We start from the raw sequence: 27120 nt of genomic DNA, 5'->3' as shown, positions 1-27120 counted from the left end.
ATGGTGCATATGCACAGGTCTCTAACTTGAGGGTGACCATAATTTCACTTATAGAATATCCGTGGTGGTTAACAGGGATGCTTATACAGCTCACAATGGGCTCTCCTTTACTGTCTATGTCTTCAGTTATAAAAGCAGAAGGTAGTGGGTAAAGCTACAAATATAGTATGAATGTGTGATTTTAAAATGGAATAACTCAGTGTAATACAGGTAAAAGTATATTTCTGTGGCAACTACAATAGAACAATACAACAACAACACCCTCCACACAATACACACATGATGCACCTGCAGTCTGTGTTATACCAGGGGTCTTTAAACCTAATAAATGCCCCCGTATCTGGTGTCTCCTAGTTGATACACTATAGGTGCAATAGGTAAAGGGTAGTTGGTTACATAGTTGCCTATTCATCTATTTTAGATTCCTTTCCCTCTCTGCCTGGGAAGTTTTAATAAACATGAACAAGGGGCCTTCAGTGCTTTGGGGTCAAGGAGCTAAAGCCTGCCAGAATGGATCGAGGGTCAAAGTTTCTCCTCTGACCATTCCTGTGTACCAGTTCAGATCGCATCTGAGATCTGGCCCCAGTTTTACTGCAGTTTTCCGGAGATCTGCATCTATCAAGATGCAGAGGGATGCCTCTATGTGCAGGCGGTCGACAGGAACCTCTATGCTAGATCATGTTCAGCTTGTGTGGAGGGCTCCAAAGTCAAGGGCTTCCACTACAGCTGCACTGGTGGTGAACAGGCACAGCTGCTCTTCCAGCAAAGGACAGTGGCCTCCTCTGAGATGCATGGTTGGCAGCCAGAGTCACTCAGATGCTCTAATCCAGAGGCAGCTAAGAAAACAGAAGCAGAGAGGTACTTCCTTCTAGAAAGATCCCTCGAATCTTACACACCAGCACCTGTGAGGGCGGGTCCGGAAAAGGCAGAGGGACCATTTAGAATCCGTCTTTCCCAACTCATCTCCCAGAGTATCTTGAAATGGTTTGCCACATCTGTTTCAGCCTACTAAAAATCCTTCTAATTTGAGCTCCTCTAAGTATCTTTTTTTAACGGCTTGGACTTGTGCCAAGATATTATTTTGCTCGAAGAAAAATGAACAGGAAAGAAAACATGTTTCATTGGGGTTGATGACTTTTTACAACCACAGCACGAGGGGCTTGTGGCCACCTCCTGGCTCTGACTCCGCATACAGCGATGTCAAAACCTAGGCTTTTTGAGACACCTGCTGGATCCCCAGCCTCATACAACCCGAAGCTCCTGTTTGATCCTGTGCCAAGCCAGCTGTCTCCTGCAGCCTGAGGGTGCTTGCCCAGCATCTAGCAGAGGCCTCATCTCCCACACAACTTCATCATGGATGGCAACAGCCTCCAGCATGGAAATGAGGCCACTTCCAGGGCCCTCTGATTATGTTGGTATCCTATGCAGATTCCATCAGGCCATTAATCAAGCAGAGGGCACTGGGCCCCACTGCCTGCTCATTACCACACTTGGCTGCAGGAGAGATGTAGCCAAGGGGTCGTTAACTTGGGCTTTAAAGTTCAGTAACTTAAAACACAGAAAGCATTAGACTGTGAGGATCTTGAACTGATGTCTTTAAGGAGAGTCATTTCTAACTCACAGCTCGAGATAATCCCATGCTTATTAAGGTCATAACATCACTAGGGGTAGAGCGAGTTCCCCTGAGCCTGGGAGTTCCTCATCTTGACCTTGGAGTGCATTCTGACGTGGTTACACTAAGAGTTCTAAACTCTAGCACATATCAGAACTCCTTGTGGTGATTCTCGACAAATTCCCGGGGTCTGAAGAACTGGCACTTCCAACAAGCTCCTTGACCTGTAGCCCGTACTGGCCAGAGGAACTTCTGCAGCCCAGGCAGACAGCAGAACCGGGCTGATATGAGTTGGAAGAAGACCTTGCAACTTGCTTATGCAACCTCAGGGTCTGCCATCTGTCAAGAAGGGATGATGACAATTCTTATCCAGAGAGTCTGTCCTAAGATGAAGTTAGTGGTTTTAAATTTGTGGACATGTTAGAATCAGGAAGGTGTCTTTAAAGAAACTCTAAAGCCCAGGTCACATTCCAGGCTCTCTCCTGGATCTCTGTGCTGGGGTAGAAGCAACCGTAATTTCCAGAAGCTTCCCATGTGATCCCGAGTGCAGACGAGTCTGGAAATCATCAGACACAATGCAATAAACAGATCGAGCCAAGTGCTAGACCAGTCAACCGCAAGACCTCAAAAAAACCCGATAATCCTTCTTAAGTGACGAGTTTAAACTCTGGACCCTAGGTGACAATAGGGGTTTGTGGAGCCTGGGAGGATGAAGCGGGATGTTTAGGAAGAGGTGCAGAGTGGCCCTGAGCGGTGACAGCTGTGGTTTATGACGGGAGGAAAATGAGGGGAGGGATCTGGGCTGCTTCTGTTCTTTCCTGCAAACCATTCTTCCCAGAAACAAGATGATGATACAGAGGAGAAAGCTTGGCCGGCCCAGTCTCCTACTGTATGGCTTGGATATACTTCCAACCGGAATCAAGGGAAAAGTTTCTGTTATTCCCTGGAGGCAATTTAAAGCAAACAGTTTGCTGGAGGCACAAAGACAGTTTGCAAATCCATTTGCAAGGTCACTGCAGCTTCCACACAGAGAGTCCTTCCTGGTTTGGGTGAGATGTTCTCATAGTTGTATCCTCACATGGAAGCTTGGAGAGGAAGACCATTTGTACAGGCCCGGGCTAGTCTCTGCTCCTGGTTCCTTCCATGAAGAAGACAGGGCTAGGATAGACAATGAACTCCCTGGGTAGGCCAGACCCCAAGTCAAGCTGTAGGGCTGGGTGGGAGGGTAGACCTTAAGGAGCTCTTGGCTTTCTTAGGTTTTGTTAGGGTTTGGCTTCAGGAGCAGATAAAAAGTAGGACGTCTAACGCGGTTTTAGCTATCCTGTCTAGGTGAGGCAGACAAGGAGGGGAGGGGCAGAAGGAGAGTATATTCTGAAGTCATTGTTGACTTCCCCCTAGAAAAAGCTGCTAACTTCTGCCTATGCCTCCCAGCAGTCTATCATACAGTAAGATCTCTCCTCTCCTCTACTTTCTCTCCCTTCTCTTATTTGAGACAAGGTCATCCGATATAGTCCAAGTTGTCTTAGAATCTACCATGTGGTTCAGGCTAGCCTCAAACACAACATGCTCCTGAGTGCTGCTGGGATTATAGGCAGGAGCCACTAGGCCCAGCTAAGCTCATGGCTAATGCTGTACACATATCTACGTAAGTCTCAGTTGATCACTGCTCATCCTAAAACATTTAACATATACCGATAAGTAGACAGAGACCTAGGCTGGCTTCTTCCTCCCATATGTGCTGGTGGATACTAGATCATGTGGGGGATGAAATGTTCCCAACTTCTAAATAGAACTAGGAAAAAATGTCTATGTTCTGGGAAGGCAACTTAAAGCAAACACCTGGAGTTTGGAGTTACACAGACAGTTTGCAAACCCTCATTTGTAAGGTCACCTCGACTTCTATACAGAGAGCCCTTACTGGTTTGCATGAGAGAGAAACAATATTCAAGGGCCCAAGCTGGTCTCTATCCTCCTAGTTCCTTCTATGAGGAAGACAGAACATGCCCCCCAAAAGTAGTAATTCTGCAGAGTCCAGATTACCATCTCTAGTTTACAAATAACTAACTTGAGCTGATTGACAGATAGATGCAAAGGCGTTCGAGATCAGCATTTCAACTTTGTGACCCCAATGTGGCAAAGCTCTTAGCTAATGCCTTAGCTTAGGCTATGGAATTTCCAGGTTATTCTGTTTGGCATTTGGACAGTGACAAGCAGAATTCTAGCTAGGTCTTTCTGCGGACACAGAGGAATGAGTTATGATTGTAACATTCATGAGAAGACAGGGACACTCTGCAAATCTAACTTGAGGCAGCTCACAAGGCAAGCGCGGTGATCAAAAGCCCTTTCCCTTTGGGTATTTTATCCCTTTAGGTTAAAAGCCAAGCTTCATTTACTAGCTGTGATGTTGGGCAAGTTATTTAACCTCTTGGAGGTTTCATCTCTTTATCTGTAGAAGGAGCATAATAAAAAAATGTTGCTATGAATATCATTTTTGTAATTTATTTAGACTAAGACTGGTACAATTGAATGTTTGCTAAAAATCTCTTAATGAAATCACAATGGAAGATCAGAAGATAAGTATTAATTCCAAGGGAAGAAATCTGAACCTTCCCAGGGTAGACTACACTATTAGTGCACCTGACAAGAAAGGGTGCTATTTCCATTGTTGGATGGGGAGGGTCAGGTGGTGTAGGTGGGGGAAGTTGGCAGAAGACATTTCTAGGAAGCCTGCCTTCAGTCTTCAAGTCTTTGTTGGATAGTCCTGGGAAGGTGGGGTCCTTTGATGGCACAGTCACAGTCCTGGTTCAGGATGGCCAGCTGCTCCAATGGTGCTGGGATAAAAAGTGTACATTTGAGAAGAGTGGGCTGCGGGAGTGCATTGCTGTAGTGCCAGCATTTTACAGTTGCCTGGTTCCTTTGCATGCATATGTGCCACCAGGGGTCTGCCCTGAGGCGGCAGCAACCAAGTCAGCTTCTATGCTGGGGAGAAATACTGAGTGCAAGGTGGGTGCGGTAGCTGCTAGGCTAAGGGGGCAAGTGGGGCATGAGGAGTTAGGAGCAGCTGTGTGCACAGTGAATGCGGGTTCAGGCAGCTCTGTCACTGGGGCCTCCTTTGCATCATTCCACTGTGAACAGGTGATAGCAGCATCAGGCCTATCGTGACTGTCTCAAGAACACAACTCAAAGGTGCTGAGTGAGATCAGGGACCTAGATTTTCTGTGTGTTCCATGTTGCTGTTTCTGTGTGTTTCACGTGGCTTTTTTAGTTTAAACAAATATTCTTCACAATGTGTATACATACACACACACACCACACATCCATGCACATATATGCAATCCCTTCTAAGTAGATTTAACTTTTAAGGTTAATAGATAAAAGAATAATTTTTAGAGCCTCTTAAAAATAAACATTTAACTCTTTCACAGTGTGCTACCAGGAAAAGAGCCCTGTGCAGAAGGCACTGGGGCTTGAGACTCACTCTAGCTGAGTTGTAGGATGGCCACATGACATTGTATGAGTCAGGAAGCCACCCTGGATATGTTTTCTGACTTGAAAAATAGCACACTAAACTTCTCCTTGTTAAAATTATCCCAGATCCTGGAGTGACCCAATACTTCTAGAGTTGGTTCTTTGGGAGGCATGGATGTCAGATGTGGAGCCTCTGGAGTTGAGATCTGGGTGGGCATTTAGTAGCTATATGTCTGGAAGCTTTATTTGCTATCAAGGAAATGGAGCAATAGTCATATCTATTTCATGGACACTGGGGATCTGAAGACCCTCCTTATGGGCTGCCACACGAGTGTCCACGGACTGGTGGTGTGGCGGTCACTATGGTGCTGCTGGCTTCCATCAGAGCAAGATCTCTGTGATAGAAGAGGGGCTTCATCCAGTGTGGTGCTCCACAGACCTCATGTATTGTCACATTATTATTCACAGTTTATGCTAGGACTCAGAAGAGTGAACTCTAATGCCAGACGTCTTAATCTTGATGGACTTCTTCTGGGGTCTTCTGACACAGGTACTTGCCCCAGGGAATCACTCAAGGGAGGTAAATAACTTTTAGGGTAAAGGCAGAAAGCCAGATGCTACCCAAGGCGTGGTCAAGCTGCTCCAATGCCCTCTCTTTAAGTTGTGACAATCCATGTTAAACAGCTTCAGAGGGACAGGAAGAACATGGTGACAAAATTGTGTGGCTTGCCACTCTTGACTAATGATCATATGAGCTGCCTAAGAATGGGAAGTTTGTGACTCAATTGTTTGAACAGATTAAAATGTCTATGTGCTCACTGTTGGTTTTGGACCCTACAACACCAGAAAGGATGCACTAGTGAGCTAAGGAACACTCTTATTCAATAGCATAGAAAAGTCTGGCTAGGCCTGGTAGTAAAGGTGTGTAATCCCAGAACTTTGAAAGCTGAGGCAGGAAGACTGTTTGTGCCAAAGCCAATGTAGGCTATAGAGCAACAGGGCAGGATCTTGTCTTGAAAAAGTAAAGAGAGAGAGAGAGGCGGGGGTGGGGGTGGGGGGAGAGTCGAGTCGAGTCGAGTCGAGTCAGTAGCATAACTCTTGCCTTGCGTGAATGAGGGGCAGGGTTTGACTGCTCATGCAGAAAAAGAGAGGATGGAAGGAAAGGCATTATGGCTTTAGACACTTCTATTTCTGCAAAGCAGGCAGCCCAAGGCTCACAGGTATAAATCTAGCATCCAGTTCTGTAGTAGTGACTCTCCTGGCTCTTCAGCCTCTTTGCAGATAGAGTTCTAACCAAATCACTGTCCTGGTCTTTTCTGTGCTTATTTACCCAGTAAATAATCCACTGAAATCCTGGCATCCAACTTGTTTGTTTCCTACCCTCATGATTAATGTAACCAGGGCAATTTTACAATCCAGCAATGCCCCGAGGTGCTTAAATAATGTCACTCCAACGCTCCCTGCTTCATCCTGAGGTTTACAAGACTGTAATGCAGGGAAGAGCTACATCCTTCCTGTCGGGTAGAAGGGAGCTGAGTGGATTTTATGGCAATGGCATGACTAAAAATTGGCTGCCAAAGAAATGGGGCAGTAACTTGAGCTGCAAGCTGTTGTCCCTGCCTGGTCTTATATACAGGGCAGACACTGCCAGAGAAAAGTTCTAAGGTAATGAATTCTCTTTGCCTGCAGCCTACTGAATTACTGCCTTATTTGTTCTATAAACAGGGGAACTCGAGATACTGTTGTCTTGCCCCTTGGTTATAGAAAGATCATCAGACTGTTCACCGCATATTTCTGCTTCTCTGGTCTGAGCCTCCCAGGAGGCCCTGGCTTACTCGGCTTACTCGTGTATTTACTTGGCCAGATAACCCTAAGCCTTAGGAGAAAAGCCGGGTCAGGGGCTTAGAAGATTAGATAAGCAGAGGTGGTAAGCAGAGAAGAAAAAAAAAAAAAAAGAATCTTGCCTTGGAGTGAGCGCACCACTTACTATTTGTCAAGACTGTTCAAGGCTGGGCGTTGCCCGAAGTGTGCCACCCAGTCCTCACGAGAGCAGGAGGGAGGCAGCCATTTTCCTACATTATGTGCAGTGATAAGAATTACAGCTAAGAATCTACAGCTGCGCCTGAGCAGTGGGATTGGGGGTTGGTGATAAAAGTTCCTGGGCTTTTGTCCCAGGAACAGGTGTCTGTCTGCTGTATGTGTAACCCTGATAACCTCCCTGGCACTTTACAGTCGCAGAGGCAGATGACTGTGAATCTCTGCAGCAAGAGAAGACAAAGGGAGAGGTGGCACGGCCAACCAGGAGAGGGCCCAGCCTAGCCTGTCAGATGGCAAATCGACAAGGAGCCAGTGACTCCATGACTGGACCAAAGGTTGTCGAAGAGCTGGTCTGTATTCAGTGTGCTAGAGACCTGAATAACAATAAACACTTGTTATTCAGACCCACAGATGTGCTTTGATCTGCAATATCCTGCCACTGTAGCATAGGAGATGGCTGGCAAAGAGGTGTCAGTTGCATGACAGCATCTCTGAAGTTTGATTTGCAATTCGTTGGTATTTAAGAAAAAAGTCCCTCTCCCTTTTAAAGGGACATAAGTGATTAGGCTGAATCGCTGAGAACTGAACACGAAGAGTTAATCAGGTGGGCTAAATGCAGTTGTATTTTTGTCAGGTCTAATCCATCAGCCAGTGAACTTCCCTCACATCCTCAAGGCGCCTGCTGTCTGCCCACGTGTGACTTTAAACACAGGGTATGCCAAGGTCCAGGAAAAGAAGTGGTGAATGGAAATATCCCTGCACGAAGCAGGCTTTTTATACTAGCTCATACATTCAGGGAAGAAATCACTTGGCCCTCCTCACAGACTCCTATGACTGGCAGGAATGGTCTTCTGTAGAGCTGTGTGTAACCCATAATTGCATTGTAAATGTCTTAAAAGTTTGTCTCTTCTATCATTTGGAGCAGCAGGTCAGCGGTCATCCACTAGAGCTGTTATATAAATAGGGGATGGGAGGGACATGTGAGAAACCTGTTAGGTGACTTTATTATGGTATGACCACATGGACCTAGACTGTAGTAGGGGCTGTTGCTCACCTAGGCTGTATTCTCACCTGGCCTTACTGCTCATAGGCCACAGTCCTGGGAGTGCTGTAGGCAGCTGGAATACAACCAGAATCATCTGTGCACACAAACATAGCTAAGTACAGAAGAGGAAGGGGTAAAATGCCAGGTTAGGCTCTGCAGGTAATAAACAAGCATGAAAACCTGAGTTCACAATTCTAGCATCCACAGACAAGCTGCATATGGAGGCATGGTACTGGATTATCAGGGTTGGGGGGTTGTTGCCTAGAGAGACGGGCAGATCTCTAGAGCTCACTGACCAGCCAGGCTAGCCAGATCAATGACCTGTTCAGTGGGTGACACTGTCTCAAAAATAAGACAGAGAGCAAGTAATCAGGGAAGACGCCTGATGTTGACCTCTGGCCAGCCACATACGTACATGCATATACCCACATGGACACATGCATGTCACAAACACACACAACACTATAGGGCTCTTTCAGCCCCATTAGGGTTATACATGCCATCTATGTGGTCTGAATTGTCACTGTTCCTGCATGGTGACTAGTGGCATGTGTGTCAGGGAGAAGGCCCAGCAGGAGACATGAGCAGCAAGCATCTCTGAGGAGCTTAGAGTTCTAACACTAGTAAGCAGAAGCCCAGGAGGCATGAGATGAAGACGTGAGACGGATCCTGTCTTCCCTACAGAAAATTCATTAGTGCTGTGTTCAGCTCATACAGAATTCAGAAGACAGGGACTGTGGCCTTCACGCAGAGCAGAGAGCAGCAGTTTGCCATTCCTCAAAATGTAAAGAGCACTTCTGAAACTGGCATCAGGGTGTGTGTGTGTGTGCGCACAGGTGCATGCCTGCATGTACATGTATGTATGTGCATGTGTGTGTATGCATGAACATGTTCACTTGAATGCATGCATGCATGCCTATGTTCACTTGTATGCATGCATATGTGTATGTATGCATGTGTGTGTGCATATGCACATATTCATGAGGGACTTTTTATCAAGCCTTGGGAAGTTGCAAGTTGTGTGTGTGTCCTCAAAAGTGTAAACAGATTATTTTTGCACATGTTTATTTGAAAGAATCATATCAGAGTAACGTTTATAAAAGTTAGGATTAGCAATCCAGATAACCGGTGTATTATAAAGCTTTATGATTTGAGGTTCTACAATGTAGTGTTTTAGTGCCTGATTTCGAATAAGGCTTTGGTTAGATTCAAGGATAGTTTTACGGGTTCTCTTTGCTCTGTCTGAGAGTAAGTTTCTTCTTCTTTCACAAGTCTCAAAACTGCCCAACTTAGCAGTCCGTCAGGAGTTGCCTAGGCGCAGGAAGCTTTATAATTGAATCAGTTTCTTCATTTCCTTTTCTCTAAAGTTTGCCTTGCAAGAACCCAGATTCCCTGCTTGAACTGGGCCTGTGGGACATGGGTGACAATTCTCTAAGAATTACACATTTTAGATTAAAAAAAAAAAAAACACCCCTATTTTTGTACATGGGAATAGACTTCTTCCCGATGCCCAGGTCTCCATGGGGTGTGTTTGCGCGTGCGTGCATGTGCATGCAGAGTGGCTAGGCGATCCTCCTAAGGTCCAGAGCACTCTCTCTGGAACCCCTTCCTCCTGCTGCACTCTGGAAGCTGCCCTGAGGCTTTGGCCTTCTGCAAAAAGAAAGGCAGTGCGCTTGGAGGGAGGATGGGTTTGTTGTGCTGGGTGAGAACTGGTTAATTTTCTTTCTCTTCAAGGCTATGAAATTCAAGCTCAGAAATGAGCATCTGCTGGGTGCACCCTTGCCCACAAATGCTTTTGACTTTGGACCTGCAATCACACCCCACTCGATAGGGTTTAGATATAAAATGTTGAATTATTTGCTCCCCCCTCCCCCTCAGCAGCTGTGTTGCTAAATCCTGGGAGGAGGGCCTTAGATTGGAGGAAGGAGGCCTGGGGGTGGGGGCAGGAGGTGAGGTTTCTAGCCAGGAACCACTTCCATTTCCATCTCTACGTTCAGATCTGTCCAGACACTAGCAAGCACCTCACACTGGCCACCAGGGTGGAGAGCTTCTCCTGAGGCCATGCCTCATCACCCATGATGAATTATGCCCTCCCAGTGCTAAGGCAAGGTTGACTGTTGGTGGTCACAGAATTCCAGCCACCTGCCTCTGCCACCCAGTCTTGTTTAGGTTTTCTCCCTCTTCATCCTCTCCCCAGGTCAAGGGAAGGCACGCCCCCTGCAGCTCTTTCTAAAACTGCCCTTTGCCCATTCCCCCTAGCCTCTCAGCCGTGCTTGTGTTCCTTTTGTTATTGTGTAAACTGATCTTCCTGGAGATGTACTGCCCTGAGACTGTTGGCTGTGTTTGGCTACATTCATTTAAGTGTAGCCACACCCACCACTGCTCTGTGGGCTCAGAGAAAACCAGGCCTTCCCAAGTAAGCTTGATAAGGCCCTAGCACAGATTTGCACTTTGCCTCGACATCCCCTCAGCACACTGTATGTGCACTCCAAGATTTCCAATCCTCCCTCTTGCTGGATTCTTTCCCTCAGCAGGCTGTCAGAGTTTTATAGCCATGCCACGCTCTCCCCTCTAGAGCTAAGTGTCTGACAGGTTTCACCTCAGTCTCCAGATCCCCTTTTTCTTCACTGTGGCTGACTCCAGAGGGCAGGCTCTGTGGTCAGCATCTGCAGTGAACGTGTTCGTTTTCTTATTGTTAGCTTTAATTGTTCACTTGTCCCAGCCTAGAGTCACCCCAAGAGGGGCAATGAGGGATTGTCATTGGGTTGGCATGTGGGGATGTCTGTGGGAGACTGTCTAAATTAGACTGAAAGGTGTGGGATGATCCAGCCTACTGTGGGCAGCTCCATGCCTAGGAAGGAACAGGAGAGAGAAACCAAGGTGGGCACAAGCAAGCCAACAACCAAGTGAGCACACATGCATCGTTTTCTGCCTGTTCATGATTATGGCTGTGATTATGACTAGCTGGTCAACATTCCTGCCTGCGATTTCCTGCAATGATAGACTATTACCTGGTATTGCAAGCTAACACAAACCCTATCTCTTCCATGGTGCTTCTCACCTGTGTGCTTTGTTGCAGCAGCCTGAATGAAGAGAGGATGCATTTCACATACGCATACTTCACCATGACTTCTTGATACCCTTACACGGAGAGAGACTTCTTCCCTGTGGGGTGACTTGTGCAGCAAAGGTGATCCTGGCTTGCTTTCTATTGCTATCATAGCCACGGTGACCAAAGAAAACTTGTGGAAGAAAAGATCTATTTGGCTCACATCCCCAACCACGGCCTCTCATTGAGGGAAATCACATGAGGCACTCAAGCTGGGCAGGAATGGAGAGGCAGGAACTGAGGCAGAGGCCATGGAGGAATGATGCTTACGTTTGTATCCCATGGCTTGCTCAGCCTGCCATACTGCACAACCCAGGACCACCCCGCCCAGTGGTTGTACTACCTACATTGTTTCGGGTCTATCCACGTTAATCATTAATCAAGAAAATGTCCCCAAGACTTGCCTACAGGCCAGTCTGATGGAGACATCTTCTCAGTTGAGATTACCTCTTCCCAGACAGCCCTAGCTTGTATCAAGTTTACAACAAATCCCTAATTAGCACAGAGTATCTGGGCACAGGGAAGATACATGAACCAACCCTGGGGACCTGGATGCTCTGCTCCATCTTTGTGATCTTGAGCATACGGGAGGAGGAATAACAGCCCTCCCACCACACTGTCTGGCTCCCAACCCTCTGGCTTTGCTGTGTTCATTCCTGTGCATCTGCAAGCTTCACATTCCACATTAGCATTTAAGGATCCTGGCATTTTCCCAGTAAATTCCCCTTTGACTTTAATTAGCTAGAACTGATCTCTACTGCACATGGCCTAACAATCCTGATAGGCCTTCCTCTGAAGAGAGGGAGGAGTCATCTAGACTACTCCCTTGTCACCTTCTTGGCTGTTTTTTTTTTTTTTTCTTGTTTTAAGTGGCTGTCTTTGCATAATCTCCAATGTGTCGCCTGTTCATGGTCCTTCCTCATGCAAACCCTTGGGGACTTTTGATAGCAAGCTGTTGAAACTCCATTTTAGAAGTGCACATTCAGCTCTCTGTGATAAAGCCTCGGCTCTCTCTGTCAACATGGAACACATCTACAGTGTGCCTGCTGCATGGCCTGGTTGTCTGTGTCCCCAAATCCTATCCCTTTCTTTTTGAATATGTACTGTCCCAGTCCCAGTGCAGGCATGGCAAGCTCCGGGAACATCGTTTGCAGCCTTAGCTTCAGGTCCAGATGAGCCCCAGCCCTGACCTTCTGGTATGAGCCCCACATCACTCTGTGAAACCATTGTCACTGAGTTTAATCATGTTACTGGTGCCCAAGGACACAATTTACCTGTGCAGCCTCAGCCTGTGGTGACTGACCACACCCTCTCTACACAGCTATGCTTGATCACGGGCAAGCTCTCCTCTTGTCTGTGATTTTCTTTTGCCATTCCTTTCTCCTTTTTCTGTATTTTTATTTGCTGTCTCCAACGGCTTCTCTTCTCATTCCCATTTCTGCTTATGCTAAATGCTCTCACTCAACACAGCTCCCTTCCCAGTCATGCCGGAGTTTAATCCCCAAAGTCTTATGCTAACAGTATTACAAAGACAGTGAGTGAATACCACTAAGGGCTTTAGAGATGGAAATCTCTGAGATGTAATCAGAGTGAATTATGTCTTTGGGGGTAGATATTGTGTGTTTGAATTCCAGTGGCTTTAGAATGAATGAGGGAGAGAGACTCTTAGTGTTTCCCACCATGATGTGGTGAAGCCAAGGGGGTCCTTGCAAGACTCTGAACAGTGTTGTTGAGATGATTAGACTCCAGGGCTATGAGGTTTAATCAGCCTCTTTGCTTTGTAAGGTAGATTCCCCAGGAACTTTATTATAGTAATGAAAAACAGACTAATATAGCATCCGATCACTGAACACAGCCACCCACGTATGTGTGCGTGCTCACTCGTGTACTCATTAGTGTAATCATTGTTTTGACACTCCTTAGATCGTGCCTTGTCTGCTCATCTTGATATTCACGTCTAGCTTAAAGCTGAGGGTAGAGAAGGCACAGCTGATGGTGGCAAATGAAAAGAGACCCCAGATTTTGCAACCCCTTCAGTTCACCTCTTTCCTGAGACATCCTCATGTCTGTCTTTCATTCACATATTGAACAGCCATTCAGCCCTTTCCTTAAATCTTCAGCCCTTTCTTGGAGGATGGGGTGAGGTAGGAAGGGATTTGCTAGGTACTTGGTTAATAGCCTTCACATTAACAATCCAAGACACAAAGCCAAAGATCCAGGCTCATATCCAACTTCTCATCTTTCCTTAGTGATACCCATTCCCAGTAATATTCAGACTGTGATCTCCCATAAACACGCTATCACTAGCCACACCCGCTTCTTGCTGAGCCTGCTCTCTAGTGAAGAGCCCATGGCCCCTCTCCAGCTGCTTTTCTGAGATTACCATAGCCACTGTTTTCCTTGTCTTCCTCCCTCCCTTATCACCTTCTTCCTGGCTATGTTATCCTGGCTGGTCATGGATCCTCCTGCCTGAGTAGCCGGGACAACAAGTGTACTCCACTGTGTCAAGTCGGAACTGTGTTTCCGCGACGCTAACCAGAACAACTGATTCACTTCTTCAATGACTTCCAGTAAGACAGACATTCTCCTTTTACCGCTCTCCATTGCAGACCCATTTCAACAAGCTCTGAACTAGATTCAAGGATCAGAGTCTCCATTCATGCTAAGACAGATGTACCAGGCCGTGGCTTTCTCCTCCTGCCACCAATTCTCCTTTCTGTGGCTTTCCATCCTATTTGCAAAAACGATTTGTATCCTATTCTTGCCAATGGAAGTTGTTACTCCTGGGATGGTTCAGCCTCTTGAGGCCACCTCCAAGTCCTGGATTCTACAGGCAGAGCCTATCTCATTGGCACCATAACATTCTGACTTAAGTCTATCACAGTTAATTGTTTGTTACACTTGGGTTTCTAATACATCTGGTGTGCTATGAAGATGAGGGAATTATACATATCTTTCTACTTCTTGGTGCTATGGATTCAGTAACTATCATTAAATGACCAATTAAGTACATACTAAGAAGGGTTAGAAGGCCTGACCCTAGATTAATTTGTGAATTAGGCAAATTCGTCCTCTTGGCTGATATTCTGTGATGTTTTAGATTCTCATAAGGGAACTGAGTTCTTAGGTAGAGCCCTCCTCAGAGTTCAGGGGTGCGACGAGGGATTTATTTTTCATATATTCTATATTTTCATAGAGGCCACCAAGTCCCTTAATTGCTGTTCACAGAATGGCTCAGTGGCATTGGGTGTCTCCTTCCCTGGTGATTGTTTTGTGGGAGTTGATTTGGAGGACAGCAGTGCTTAGAAAGTTACTGTCAGAGGACACTGCTGATACCGTCTCTCATTTCTAGCTATAATAGTTTGGGGCAAGAAGAACAAATATTCATAGCAGTACAAGTAAATAACTTGTAATCTCTGTAATGAGGAGAAAGGAATCAACTCTGCTATCCTGAGCATGGAGATGCTCTCTCTGCTGCCGGAGTCTGGGGAAGGGATCTCTGACTTGTTTGTTTTCATGGGCCTCAGTGGAAGGACCCACTGGGTGGTTTGTACAGAAAAGACTGAGAAGGTCAGCTTGTGACTATGGGGAAAGGACCAATAGATATTCACCTCATATATTGATCCTCATGTTAATCCAGCAAAATATACATGTCTGTGTGCTATCCTGTGTTTTCTTTATGGATGAGGGGTTTTGAATTCTAAAGGTATTGTGATGGGCACTGGGAGAGACTCTCTATAAACTAGAAAGGGCTGAGCTAAAAGTCATACTCTGGGACAGAATGGCAAGTGACATGAAAGAGGATGACAGTGGGGGAGATAGAATAGGCACGGAAGAGTCATGAAAGGCTTGCTGCTCATCATCATGGTACATGGGAGGGCGAGGCAGGAGAGCCATATGCTTCAGGCTAGCATGGGCTACACAGGCAGACTCCAATCTCCCCTTCATTGTTTCTCTCCTAGAAAGGGTACTATAATAAATTATTAATAAAAGAGTCATATTTAAGTGGGAAGATGAAAGAAATGTCTCATCATAGTCCAAAAAAAGCTACTAGTCACATATGGTTATTGAAATCTGAATTCATATAAATTCATTAAAATTAAATTTCTTGTTTACACTAGTGACATTCTAAGAACTCATATTCCATTCCAATGGGGCATCAGGGTGGGATAGTGCAATCAGAAAATTCCATTCCCATTTCAGTCAAAGGTTTTTCTTATGTGAGGCATATTTGGCAAGTAGCAAATATTTGGGGTGTGTGTGTTTGTATGGGTGTGTGAGTGTATACGTTTAAATACTATAACTAAATACTATAACTAAATATAAATCTGACTTATAGTTTGGAGGCTTCAAGTGATGGTTAGTTGTCTTGATTCTCTTAGAACTATATTGAGGCAGGCCATCATGGCCACAATATGTGGTAAAGAAATCCAAGTCACCCCGTGGTATGGAGGCCAAAGGGAGAGAAGAAAGGGCCACAGTCCTAATAGTCCCTCAAGGACATGTCCTCAGTAACTAGCAGATTTCTTAGGAGGTCCCTACTTCTTTAGGCTTCCACTGATTTCCAATTGTGCCATCCTGGAGAGTAAGCTTTCAACCCATGGGCCATTAGGGGGACACTTTAGGTATGGCTGGTAGGGATAAAGTTGGATGTGTAAATTGGAGGCCATATTGAAACGGGCATAGAGAACAGGATAAGCTCATTTAGGCTCTATTCAGTGTAAAAAGAAATCCCTAAGGGATTTTGAGCAGAAGGTTAAGAGCCATTTTTATTAAAAAACAAACAAACAAACAAACAAACCCGAAAAACAAACATGCCAGTGCTGGGGTGGGCCGCAAGTATGTTGCTGCTGTGGCTACTGTGAAAGATTGTGGTTGGAAGCTACTGTGGCGGTGCCATGAAGACAGAAGGTAAATGAGCCATTCATATTGGTATTCACGTGGCTTGACACCGAACCGGAGAAAGTACAAAACAAAGTTTGTTCTCAGAATTGAATGATACGAGAGATGTCATAGTGAGAAGCAACCTTATACTGAACGACATGCTTAGATTGAGGTGTTGTGTTTGAGGGAGATGGTCAGTGAGCTGTGAGAAACTCAGCTGTCAATCACGGGTGAGAGGTAAGACTTGAATCTGGCTCAGTGATGCGATAAGTGAAATGTTTGCGGTAGAAATAAATGGAGATGGGTATCCGTTGAAAGTACAGAGATTAACCAAAGGCTAAGACTGAAATCACTCAGGCCACAAATAATCTTTAAAAATGAGGTGTTGAGGTTGTCTTTTGCTATGCTAAACACCGGTTGCTCCTAGAGACTGTACATAGACCCAGGTGATGCTATGTGATCTTGTTATCCCTGATTGGTGAATAAAAATGCTGACAGCCAATAGCTGGGCAGAAGAGACATAGGTGGAGTTTAGGGTTCTGGGGCTTGGGAGTTTGGGGTTGGAGAGAACCACAAGGAGGGGAAAAAAGAAGGTGAAGAGAGGAGAAAGTGCCATGGGTTAAGAATCTTAAAATAATGGTCATGTGAATTGGCTAATTGGAGTTTAGAGCAGCCCAGACAAAACATGGCAAATTGTATAATGAGGTCATTGACTGGAAAATAGACATAATAGACATAATAGCATAGAGGATAGATATCTGCCCAGGTCTTGTGTTGATTAAGGTTTATTGTAACTATAAAGGTTGGGTGTGTGTCTTTTATCCTGGAACTAAATAGCCAAGGCAGGGTAGAACCCTGGATTGAGATTAAGCATTTCAACAACAATAGTTGCTGTCTATAAACTGTGCTGAAGCCCTATTCTTCACACTTAAACATCTCACTGAACACAGAAAAGTTGATCTGTTGCCTACCTATAGCCTTCACCCCAACAGACTGGCATTTATTGACCAAGACTTACTGGAAGGTACTCTGCATGCAATCTGAGAAGAAAGGGAACTATCAACCTAGTTATAAATGCTGTGATCTACAACAGTGACCCGAATGCACAATATTCTGGTGCAATAGTGGCTCAATGAGGGGGTAACCAATCACACTCAGCTTGGATTCCATGAGATGGAACCATGCCTGACCCTTGTTGGACAGCCAAGAACCTGAGCGTGGATAGGCCATGGGCCTAGAGGAAAACCAAGTACCACTGTTCAGGAACATAGCAATAAAATGACTCCTAACGACATTCTCCTAATCTCATAGGTCAGTGTCTCGCCCCAGCCATCATTCGAGAAGCTTCTCCTTGCAGTAGCTGGGGATGGACACAGAGCCCTCACAACTGGGCAATGTGTAGGGAGCGAGAGACTTTGGAGCACTCAGTCCTAAATATCTCTAAATACCACCCCCACTCCCTAAGAGCTCAGAGATCTAAGCAGAAGAGACGGGTAGAGAGATTGTAAGGACCAGAGGTGATGGTAGGTTCTGAGAAAACACCGTCTTTCAGACACAGCAGGGCTGATGCACATATGAACTCATGGGAACTGTGGCAAGGCACACTAGACCTGCACAGGTTCAAGCCAGATGGTGTCAGGGCTGAGAAGGGGAGAGAGACACATATTCCCCTCCCTAGAAAAAAAAATCTGTCTGCAATTGGTGGTCACATGCAAAGGGAAATTTAGTTTTCTCCTATGAAGTCTCACTGGGTATATTAAACACAGTTACGGGCAGGCCCCATACCGGCATTAGACGGCTAACACCAAGTGAACTCAATGATATCCTTGTAGACGTTTTGTCCCATGTTGCTTTGTTTGTATACTTTTTTTTTTAAATTGGTCTTTTGCTTGTAGATTATGATTCCCAGCTTTGTGCTGTTGTTGCTGTTGTTGGTGTGTTTGTGTGTGTTTCTCATATTTTCCCCTTTGTTTTTTGTTTGTGTGTTTTGTCTGCCTGTTTAAAAAAAGAAAGGGCTGAATGAATGGGGTGGGTAGAAGGATCTGGGTTGGAAAAGGGAAACCATTATCAGAATGTATTGTATGAAAAAGACTTTTTTTCAATAAAAAATAATGTGGTTCATTAAAAAAAAAAATCTGTGGAAACAGCGAGAAAGCTTCAGACAAGGAAGCCAGGAGTGCGTAGGAAAACATTTTCTCTTTCCTCACAGATAATATTTTCAAACAAGTCAAGTTTGTGTAGTGAAAGGGTCTTGCCATTTTGTACTTGTAAGGGTTACCAGGGCCGTTCTTGTAAGCGAGCTATGCCCATGCATCGTGAAGTATATAACCTTCCCTCTTGAGCTTCCCATTGCCTCTGGGCTTGGAGGCTACTGATGAAAACAGGATGTTCTTTTTTTTCCTATGGAACATGGGCACCTGGAATTCTAATCTACCCCTTTATTCGTAAACTAATTCTGACATCCAGTGTTTGTATTAAACATTTTTTTTTTTTTTTACTTCCTATTCTTTCAGGGAGAAATAGTATGGAAGGAATTTGAGGTCGGCTTCTTTGGGCAGATGAAATTCTTCCCGGTGTAGTCTCCTCCTGTCTTCATTTATGACAGAAGTTAACATCTGTGTCCCCTACTTTCCTTAGTTCTCAGACATTTTGTCATCTGTTACCACGACTATTTAGTGACTCAACAAGAATTTCCCTAAATCACTGTGAGATCTCATTTGGATTTTTAATAAACAGTCACATTCTAATGAGGTCTTCATAAAACTGACTAAATATGTTTAGAAATCATTAGCTTAAATTACCGGTGCAAAAATCTCCTCTGGGAGCCCTGCAGATTTGGTTATGAGACTTCTGGCAGATGGATTAGTTCAGCACCATGGCAGCATTTTTTTTTGAATCTCCACACAAACAGTGTAAACAGGGATGCCTGGGAAACAGGAAGCTGGGTAAGACACTAACTGTCCCTCAGGTGGGTTCATTAAGCGGGGAAGACAAACACAACACATTCCAGCACCATTTAACCGCCAGGTGCGCAGCTATTGGCAGGTGCCAGGGAAACTGACAGAGGGTCCCTTCTCACATGCACGGGCTGAAAGAGGATGCATGATAGTGACCCAGGAATTTCAGATAATGACAGGTCCTGGCAGGTGTGCCTGGGTCCCCACTGGAGAAGAGGGACGCATCTCAGTTTTCTATGCCAGGTGCAGCGACAGGGAAGGCCTCCCTGTGGCTCCAGCGGAGGCAATTAAAGCCCCCTAATGCTGAGTGCTTGAGGGTAGGAAAGGGTGGAAGCAGGTGCCTCGCACCAACTTAATGAATCGGCAGCAAGTCTGTGTAAACACACACACATCCGGGCAACTCATGGGTAATTCATGAAGGACAACCCGCGTCAGTGCTCATGGTTAAGTAGGTAGTGGCTGCCCTTAAGAATCATGTCATTTTGATTTCTTGGATGATCTGTTGTTTCTGTGCATGGGAAATGGGAGTTGCTGCTACACAAATGCACAGCGCTAACAACAGGAAACGGCCTGGAACAAGGTCAGGGCCTTTCCCCCTAATGGGATAAGACTTCTTGTCAAAACTTCCAAATCCATGGCAGACATTCAAGAAGAGATGCTATTAATGTCACTACTAATTGAAGACAACCCTATGAAGGGACTAGAGGCCTCTTCCGAGATCACCCACACCCTCCCTGCCAACCAGGTGAGAGCTTAGGGTTTGTTAAAAACAAACTCAAACCATTTTATCTTTGGTAAACCCAAGGTACAGATTTATAAATAAACTGGAAACCCAGTGCCCACCTATCCTTCCTTCAGTGATGTTCCATGGCCCGGAGGGAGTTTTCATATGGATTTGTTACAGCCATTGCCGTGAAGCCCGGCAGTGACCACTGGGAACAGGACAGATCCAAGAGCCCAATGGAAAGGGAACAGCAGCTGCCAACGGGGGCATCCTCAGATGTCCCATCTGATGAGCTGCACTGCTGGGAACAAAACCTGACCTCCTGTAGAACCTGCCAGGAGCCTTTTGTACATTACTCTTAATTCTTTAAAAAAAAATGTTTTGGGTGTTCTGCCTGTGTGCGTGTCTGTGCGCAGTGCTGAGGGAGGCCAGAACAGAGTGTGCGAACCCTTGGAACTGCAGTTACAGATGGTTGTGAGCTGTCCTATGGGTAGACTTTGAGCTCTGGTCCCCTGCAAGAGCAGCCAATGCTCTTAAGTGCTGAGCCTCCAGCCTCTATGACTACCTTTACTGTAGCAATGAACAGGACACTCTTTTTCCATCTTTACATCAAAGGCCATGCTGTCTCTACCCTTCCTGAAGGTAAAAGAATTTATTATGTGTGACCTTCCCCTCTTAAGTCTACCGAGTTAGGTTGGAGCACACTTGGGAATTTCAACTAAGGAAAAATAAATCATGCTCATTCATTTCTAAACATCTAATGGAATGTGTTATTGTATTGATTAGTGATTTTTTCAAAACAATTTACTCCAGGAAACTCTTGAAAGTCATCTCCAGGGGCTGGAGAGATGCCTCAGTGGTTAAGAGCACTGACTGCTCTTCCAGAGGTCCTGAGTTCAATTCCCAGCAACCACATGGTGGCTCACAACCATCTGTAATGTTATCTGATGTCTTCTTCTGGTGTGTCTGAAGAATACAGTGTACTATTTTTAAAAATAATTCTTTAAAAAAAAATAGTCAGCTCCGATGTAAATATTTAAAATCTGAGGCAGTTAATCCCGTGAGGGCAGGGGGAGGGGATGTAGCTATTGTAAAAGCTGGTGAAACCTGAATTACCTCCACAGGCCTCACTATGGGATGTGGACACTCTGTAACTGTCTGTGGAGTCAGTTCAGAAACTGGGGTGAGTGTGCTGTTCCTTAGAAGGGGTGCACGACCGAGGGAATTCTCTGCTCTATCATGGAAGAGCTCAAAGGCATACTCAGTTGTTCTTTGACACTACCCAGGAAGCCACCCGCTCTTGCTATTTACTGAGGATGGAGGGGCAAAGCTGCATGATCCCTTAAATGAGAATGAATTCTGGTGCCACCCTTGCCGGGGTCATTATATGGATCACTGCTGGTCTGAGGTTTAAAAATAGAGCATTTAAATTGACGCTTATTATTTACAGAGACCTCATATGGACAGTGACCTCTCTGACACTGAGAAACTCACGTGATTTATACCAGAACTCCCCCAAAGTAGGGGGTCATGGAATGAAAATCCTATACGCCCACATTCAAATGTTAACATCTGACCACCCATTCCCATGATGGCTAAATCTGTAAATGAAGGAGCATGGGTAAATAAGCATAAAAAGGTTGGGGTTCTGATCCAATAAGATTAGTGTCTACATGAGGAAAGACCTGGCGAGCTCACTGTATGCTCCATGCGACTTAAAGTCCTAGTGAAGGCAGCTCAGCCCCAAGAAAGCCAGGAGGAGCCCTCTCCAGGTTCTGGATCTTGCTGACATAGAAGTCGATTTGGCAACCTCTAAGAAAATAAATGGCTGTGGTTTGTGCCCCTCAGCTCAAAGGACTCCGCTATGTCTGTCTGACTTGATGGATGCACAGGTACCATTACATCCCATTTCCATGGTAAAGAGAGATTGCCTCAAAGATGCCCACATGACCCGCACCTGCTGGACCAGGCTCTAAGCCAGCTCCCCTGTGCTCCCCCTAGCTCCCAGAGAGACGTAATTGAAAGAAAGAAATGTGGTTTATTAATACATAATGGACCCGCATATACATGCCTCAACTTGTCACTTTGGATAACCTTTGCTGTACAAAAACTTCGAATGCTTAAATTTTCAAAAATTCCAATCCTTTCTTCATGTATTGGGCTTTTCTCATCTTTGAAACAATTTTTTAAAAACCCAAAGTCTTAAATATTTTTTTTCTGTGTTGTTTTCTAGAAGGTTTAAAGCTATATTTGTGATATGTGTGCCTTTGGCTCTTACTTATTTGGGGCATTGCATAAGGAAGACATCCTTTTATTTTTGGTCCACATGGGTAAGCAAATGTCCCAGCTGGCTTGATTGAAAAGCTCACTAATTATATATCTTTCCACTTAGGCCTGCAGTCAACATCTGGGATCTCTGTTTTGACATATTGGTCCATTTATCTCTTCCCATCAATTTGTGACACCTATAATTTTCTTTTTTTCCTATGGTCTTTGTCTGGGATGGATTTCAAGGTTGTCCTATCTGCATAAGTAAGATAGCAATCTTCCTTTTCTACTTCCTTAGAATCATTTCATAAAACATATAAAAGGTACTTTATAACTTATAAAATTCAATATTACAAAATTTGACTATTAAGTGCCAATAAACCCCTTCAAGCTCGTACATTTTCATAGCTGACTTGTGGAAATGCTTCAATTTTTAAATAATTGTTTTGTCAGATTTTCATTTTCCTTGGGAATTGATCTTAGAGAACATTACACGGTAGCTACATTATCTCTAGATGGCTTGTGATACCCAATACAGTATACATCCCAGGTCAACAATTGTTATACTGTGTTTAGGGAATCATAATGAGAAAAAATTGTACACATTGAATACAGATGCTGCTCTCTCTCTTTCTCTCTCTCTCTCTCTCTCTCTTTGGTGGATGGTCTGAACCTACTGCTGATTGAGTCCATAGCCATGGGACCCACAGACATGGAGGGGCGGCTTGCTGTGGTAGCTTTTCCTACTGTACATTAGGTGACATCTTACCATTGAGTCCAGCAGAGGCTCTTCTCATTGGATCTTAAGTGAAGATAGAACAAAGCCCCCGTAGCTCTCTCATGGGTGGTAGATTATTTTCTCCTTTCCGCTCTTCCCTGCTTCCTCCTTGAGTTTACCTTTTATCTAACCCCTTTAGAGTTAACATGTAGAGGCCCAGGATATCATCTCTTGACTTTCCTGACCATCAAGCTACCTCTCACCAAGATGGACACAGGGTTTCCCTGCCTGCTTTTGGGCACGTGACAATGTCCGATCTTTCTACTCTCCAGCCCTAGTGTACTTCATGTCTTTATTGTCTTAAGTTACATGTTTTAAACAAGTCTATATACTCACTTAGCTGATTTATACAGAGTTCTAGAAATAAACATAATTTATCTTGAATTTCAAGATGTTTGTGGAATGTCGGTTATCTAGTCTTCCTTTTTTTTTTTTTTTTAGAAGTTTTAGTATATCCCACTTACTGAGATCTTCTTCTGAGACAACTACTATGTCTGCAACCTTCCCTGTTTGTGCCTCCTGATACCTTCTGAGAATCTTAAGAACCACCTCCCCCCCCCCACTTTTTTTTTTTTTTTTTAAAGTTTCTTGCTTCACTAATTCAGTTCTAGGATAAGTACCAGGCTACCTTGGCTGGGTATAAATACCAACTTCCCTAAGAGGTAATGGGCTCTTCAGTTGGGCTGAGTGTCACCATGGAATTGAACCCATTATAAAAGGTAGTTGTACCCTGTACATTTTCTCATTTAAACTTTGTGTTTTGGAGGTAAACTGATAGCATGCACTGCTAAGGCTACAGACACCCATCAGCCCCCTGATTAAATAAAAATGAAAACCTATAAACACTCACCAAAGATAGGGATACCAGACCTTGGAGGCAGAGATTATGATACCCAGTTCATAGTTTAGGGCACAGATGCACTCCAAAGCATAACAACTTGATGGGCTTCTGAGACCGATCCCAGCTCTGCAAACTGTTTTCAGAGCTGACCCCCCTGACTTACACAGCCCTCTCATGTCTATTATAGCGCCTGTAGGGCTTTGACATCCACACTAACTAGCACTAAGGCTTAGAGGTATTTCTGTGTGCTCAGTATAGCCAGATAACAACATCCTTTAAATACTGAGTGCTTTTTCCTGTCTATTTCGTCTGCAACAGGTAACAGTCATTCAGGTTAGGATGGAAGTTAAGTTTTTTGGAGTGTATAAAATACTTCACAAACATGGTTCTTATCTCTCTATCACTAACTCTGCAATGGATGGGCCAGCTTACCCTTCCCACTTCCACAAGGTTGGTCACCATGATGATGCTTGCTGTGTTCTCATGCCACACCATCCTCCAGAAGTCATAGATAGTCTCCTGCATGGGTCCTGCCAAAAACACAACAAACACATTGTTTCCCATTAATCAGTGCTGGGACTTTAAAGAAACCTGCTCCCCTCCTCCTCCCCACGCAGACCCTTTGCTTTGAGCTGGAGGCCTCTCTATAGCAGCTGTGCAGAACAGAACTCTTTCTAAAACTTCACCCACAGGAGAAGCCAGTGTTTCGGTCACGGCTGAATTTCCACACGTCTTCCAATGTTATCTGCATCTGAGTTCTCTTTACTCCTCTTAAACCACGACCGTGAAAGAAAGCGATTTCTCCATCATTTAGTTATTTATCTCTGTGATACTCAGGAGTGAAATTTTTAAAAATGGCTGCCATTACTCTTGCTGCTAACAATTGGCAGCCATCCCAGGGAAGTGGTACGCAGGATGAAATGAGCCCCTGTAGGAAACATGGCCTTTCCTTGTTTCTAATATTTTTTTCTTCTTTGGTGTCATCAGTCAAATTAATCTATTTTCCCTTTCCACATGACTCTCTACAGTGTGAGAGAAGTTAAGAGTTGGAAGCGGCTCTTCGTGTGCTTCCCACTGAACATGGCACTTCCTCGCAGAATGCTGCCCGGCACCAGCTTCCCTTAACCCCTTGAGATCTGAGCATTGGGAACTCTTTCCTGTAGCCTGGCTAAAACAAACAAACAAACAAACAAACAAACAAACAAACAAACAAAAAACAAACCGAAAAACAAAAACAAAAGAGTGGGGGTGGGGTATGTGGTGGCATGGAGGTGGGGTATGTATTACAGAATGCCAGTGCCAACATGATATTTCTCTCCCCCATTTCCATGTCCTATTCCTCTTTTTCATCTACTTATTTATTTTTAAAAAATTCATTGAGTCCAGTTAATGTTGCCTACACATGGTATTGTTCACTAGAGCTTAAAAAAAATACACAAACTCTACCTCAAGCTCATGCATGCCCGAGGGCATAGAACTGACAGCATATAGAAGACAAGAAAAGAAAATGTAAGGGGATGATGGAGATACAAGTTCAGAGGCGTGTGGAGGATCACAGAAATCTTCGGGCACACTTAGAACTGATGCCGTCCTGTATTTAAAGGATGCTGTGTGTGTGTGTGTGTGTGTGTGTGTGTGTGTGTGAGAGAGAGAGAGAGAGAGAGAGAGAGAGAGAGAGAGAGAGAGAGAGAGAGAAAGAAAGAGAGACAGAGAGGGAGACAGACAGAGAGACAAGAGACAGAGAGAGACAGGCTAGTGACAAATCACTTGGTTACGGTGAGGTTCACTGTTGCCTTCTATAGATGACTACACTAACATATTTCAAGGCAACTTTGAGGGCCTTGAAATGAAAACTTTATAAATAACAAAGCCACAGAGGGAAAACAAGGTAGGTGTATTTACTATTATCAAAGTTCATCTCCATGCACATATCTGGACATAGCAAATAGCAGCACGCAGAGGGATCGCTTCAGTTACCCTGCTCCTCCGGACCAATTAGCAACTGTCTTCCATGAAAAAGAATGGGCTAGAGCTCCTATGGTATAGAGCCTCTGTGGTATTGAGCTTCTTGTTCCATCTCTCTGACTCCTTCCCCTTCCCCTCGGCCATATGTGCTATTCTCTCCCCTATGCCACTCGGAGAACACAGCCCTATACACCTGCAGAGGCAGGCTCAGGTACCCCACATCTCTGTGTCTAATCACTTTGGGGATGGGGATACATAGCCATCTCCTGTGAAGCTATGCCAGCCTCTCAGCCATTCCCCAGGCACGTTCGTGCCATTCTCCTGCTGTAGAGACTGAAGGTATTTGTGACTTTAATTGAAGGCTACAGAAGGGACAGGGAGACATCAGCTTCTATCAATCACCGTGTCCCTTGCTCTCCTTGTGTACCTAACAGCTTGTTACTTATTCAGTAGGAGAATTCTGCACTGAGTCTGTCTCTGTGCAAACAGTCTTCCCAGTGTGAAGAAAGCCCTGAAACACGGAGGTGGCCTCATTAGGCATACAGGCCTGTGCCACATACTGAAACGTGGGGACATAATTTTGATGACCACAACTACAGTGGGGGAGTCAAGGGTTCCAGTGTCCTCTCACTTTCCTGTCTGTGTCCTCACAAGACTTTCCAGCCACGTTTGAGACCACGGCCTTTTGCCGTACTTTGCAAGGTGACCCTCTCTTAGCTCTTCTCAGCAATGAGTACTCCATGGTTATTGAATTGGAATCTCCCATGGTGGGAACGTGATGTCTGGGTTTACTGTGCTTTCTTACAGAATGCCAGTAGCTCAGCAGATCCTTGAATGAGTGTATAGCTGCATGCATGTGAGGAATGCTAACCGTCAGTCTTGGTTCTGACTCCCCCTTTTAACTTATGCTTCTATGGCTACCTGTAGAAGCTTGGGGAACCCATTGTCAATCCCTTTATTAGTTCTTGAAAGGGGCCATGCTTTAGGGGGCTCATTCAAGAGCCAGTATGGTTATCATTCAGGTCTTGGGGTGGTGATGTTGAACCTGACCTCTAAGCAGATCTCAGTCCCAAGTTTACCTGCCCAAGGCTTTGTTTCCCAACTTAGCTCAGTCCATTACCCTGGTGGTCAAAGTAAGTTCACTACTTGCCAGTCATTTCCCACTGAGCTGTGCTCTGAATCTACTGATGTGACTGACCCTGCCCACAGGCTCTATGAACCAAGAAAGATGTCACTAAATGGGAATTAGTTAGAGGTCACTGGGCTTTGAGTGTTTATACACCCAGTTTGAATGGTCTTTAAAATGGGGTTTGTAAGCTGATGATAATATGTATTTTCCTACTCCCTTTCACCTGGAAGAAGAGGGGTAGTGTAAGATCTACGGTCTTGTTTCTCATTTATTTTCCCCATTTCAACCCGACAACTTGATTCA

The 27120-nt window shown here is 44.9% G+C and overlaps 1 protein-coding gene across 4 annotated transcripts in view; it reads right to left on the bottom strand.

Annotated features, from left to right (window-relative positions):
- Ptprm (protein tyrosine phosphatase receptor type M) overlaps positions 1–27120 on the bottom strand; it is a 688723-nt gene that overhangs the window by 34240 nt on the left and 627363 nt on the right. For all 4 annotated transcript variants that reach the window (XM_029470944.2, XM_085832583.1, XM_085832584.1 and 1 more), the window contains one exon: positions 24156–24253. In XM_029470944.2, the coding sequence (XP_029326804.1) occupies positions 24156–24253 (98 nt within the window). The remainder of the gene's footprint in view (positions 1–24155; positions 24254–27120) is intronic.

The sequence above is a fragment of the Mus caroli genome, unplaced genomic scaffold (genome assembly GCF_978045245.1).
Source record: "Mus caroli unplaced genomic scaffold, Mus_caroli_1 scaffold_18, whole genome shotgun sequence".
Classification (NCBI taxonomy): Eukaryota; Metazoa; Chordata; class Mammalia; order Rodentia; family Muridae; genus Mus; species Mus caroli.
This window is presented reverse-complemented; position numbering and strand designations above follow the sequence as displayed.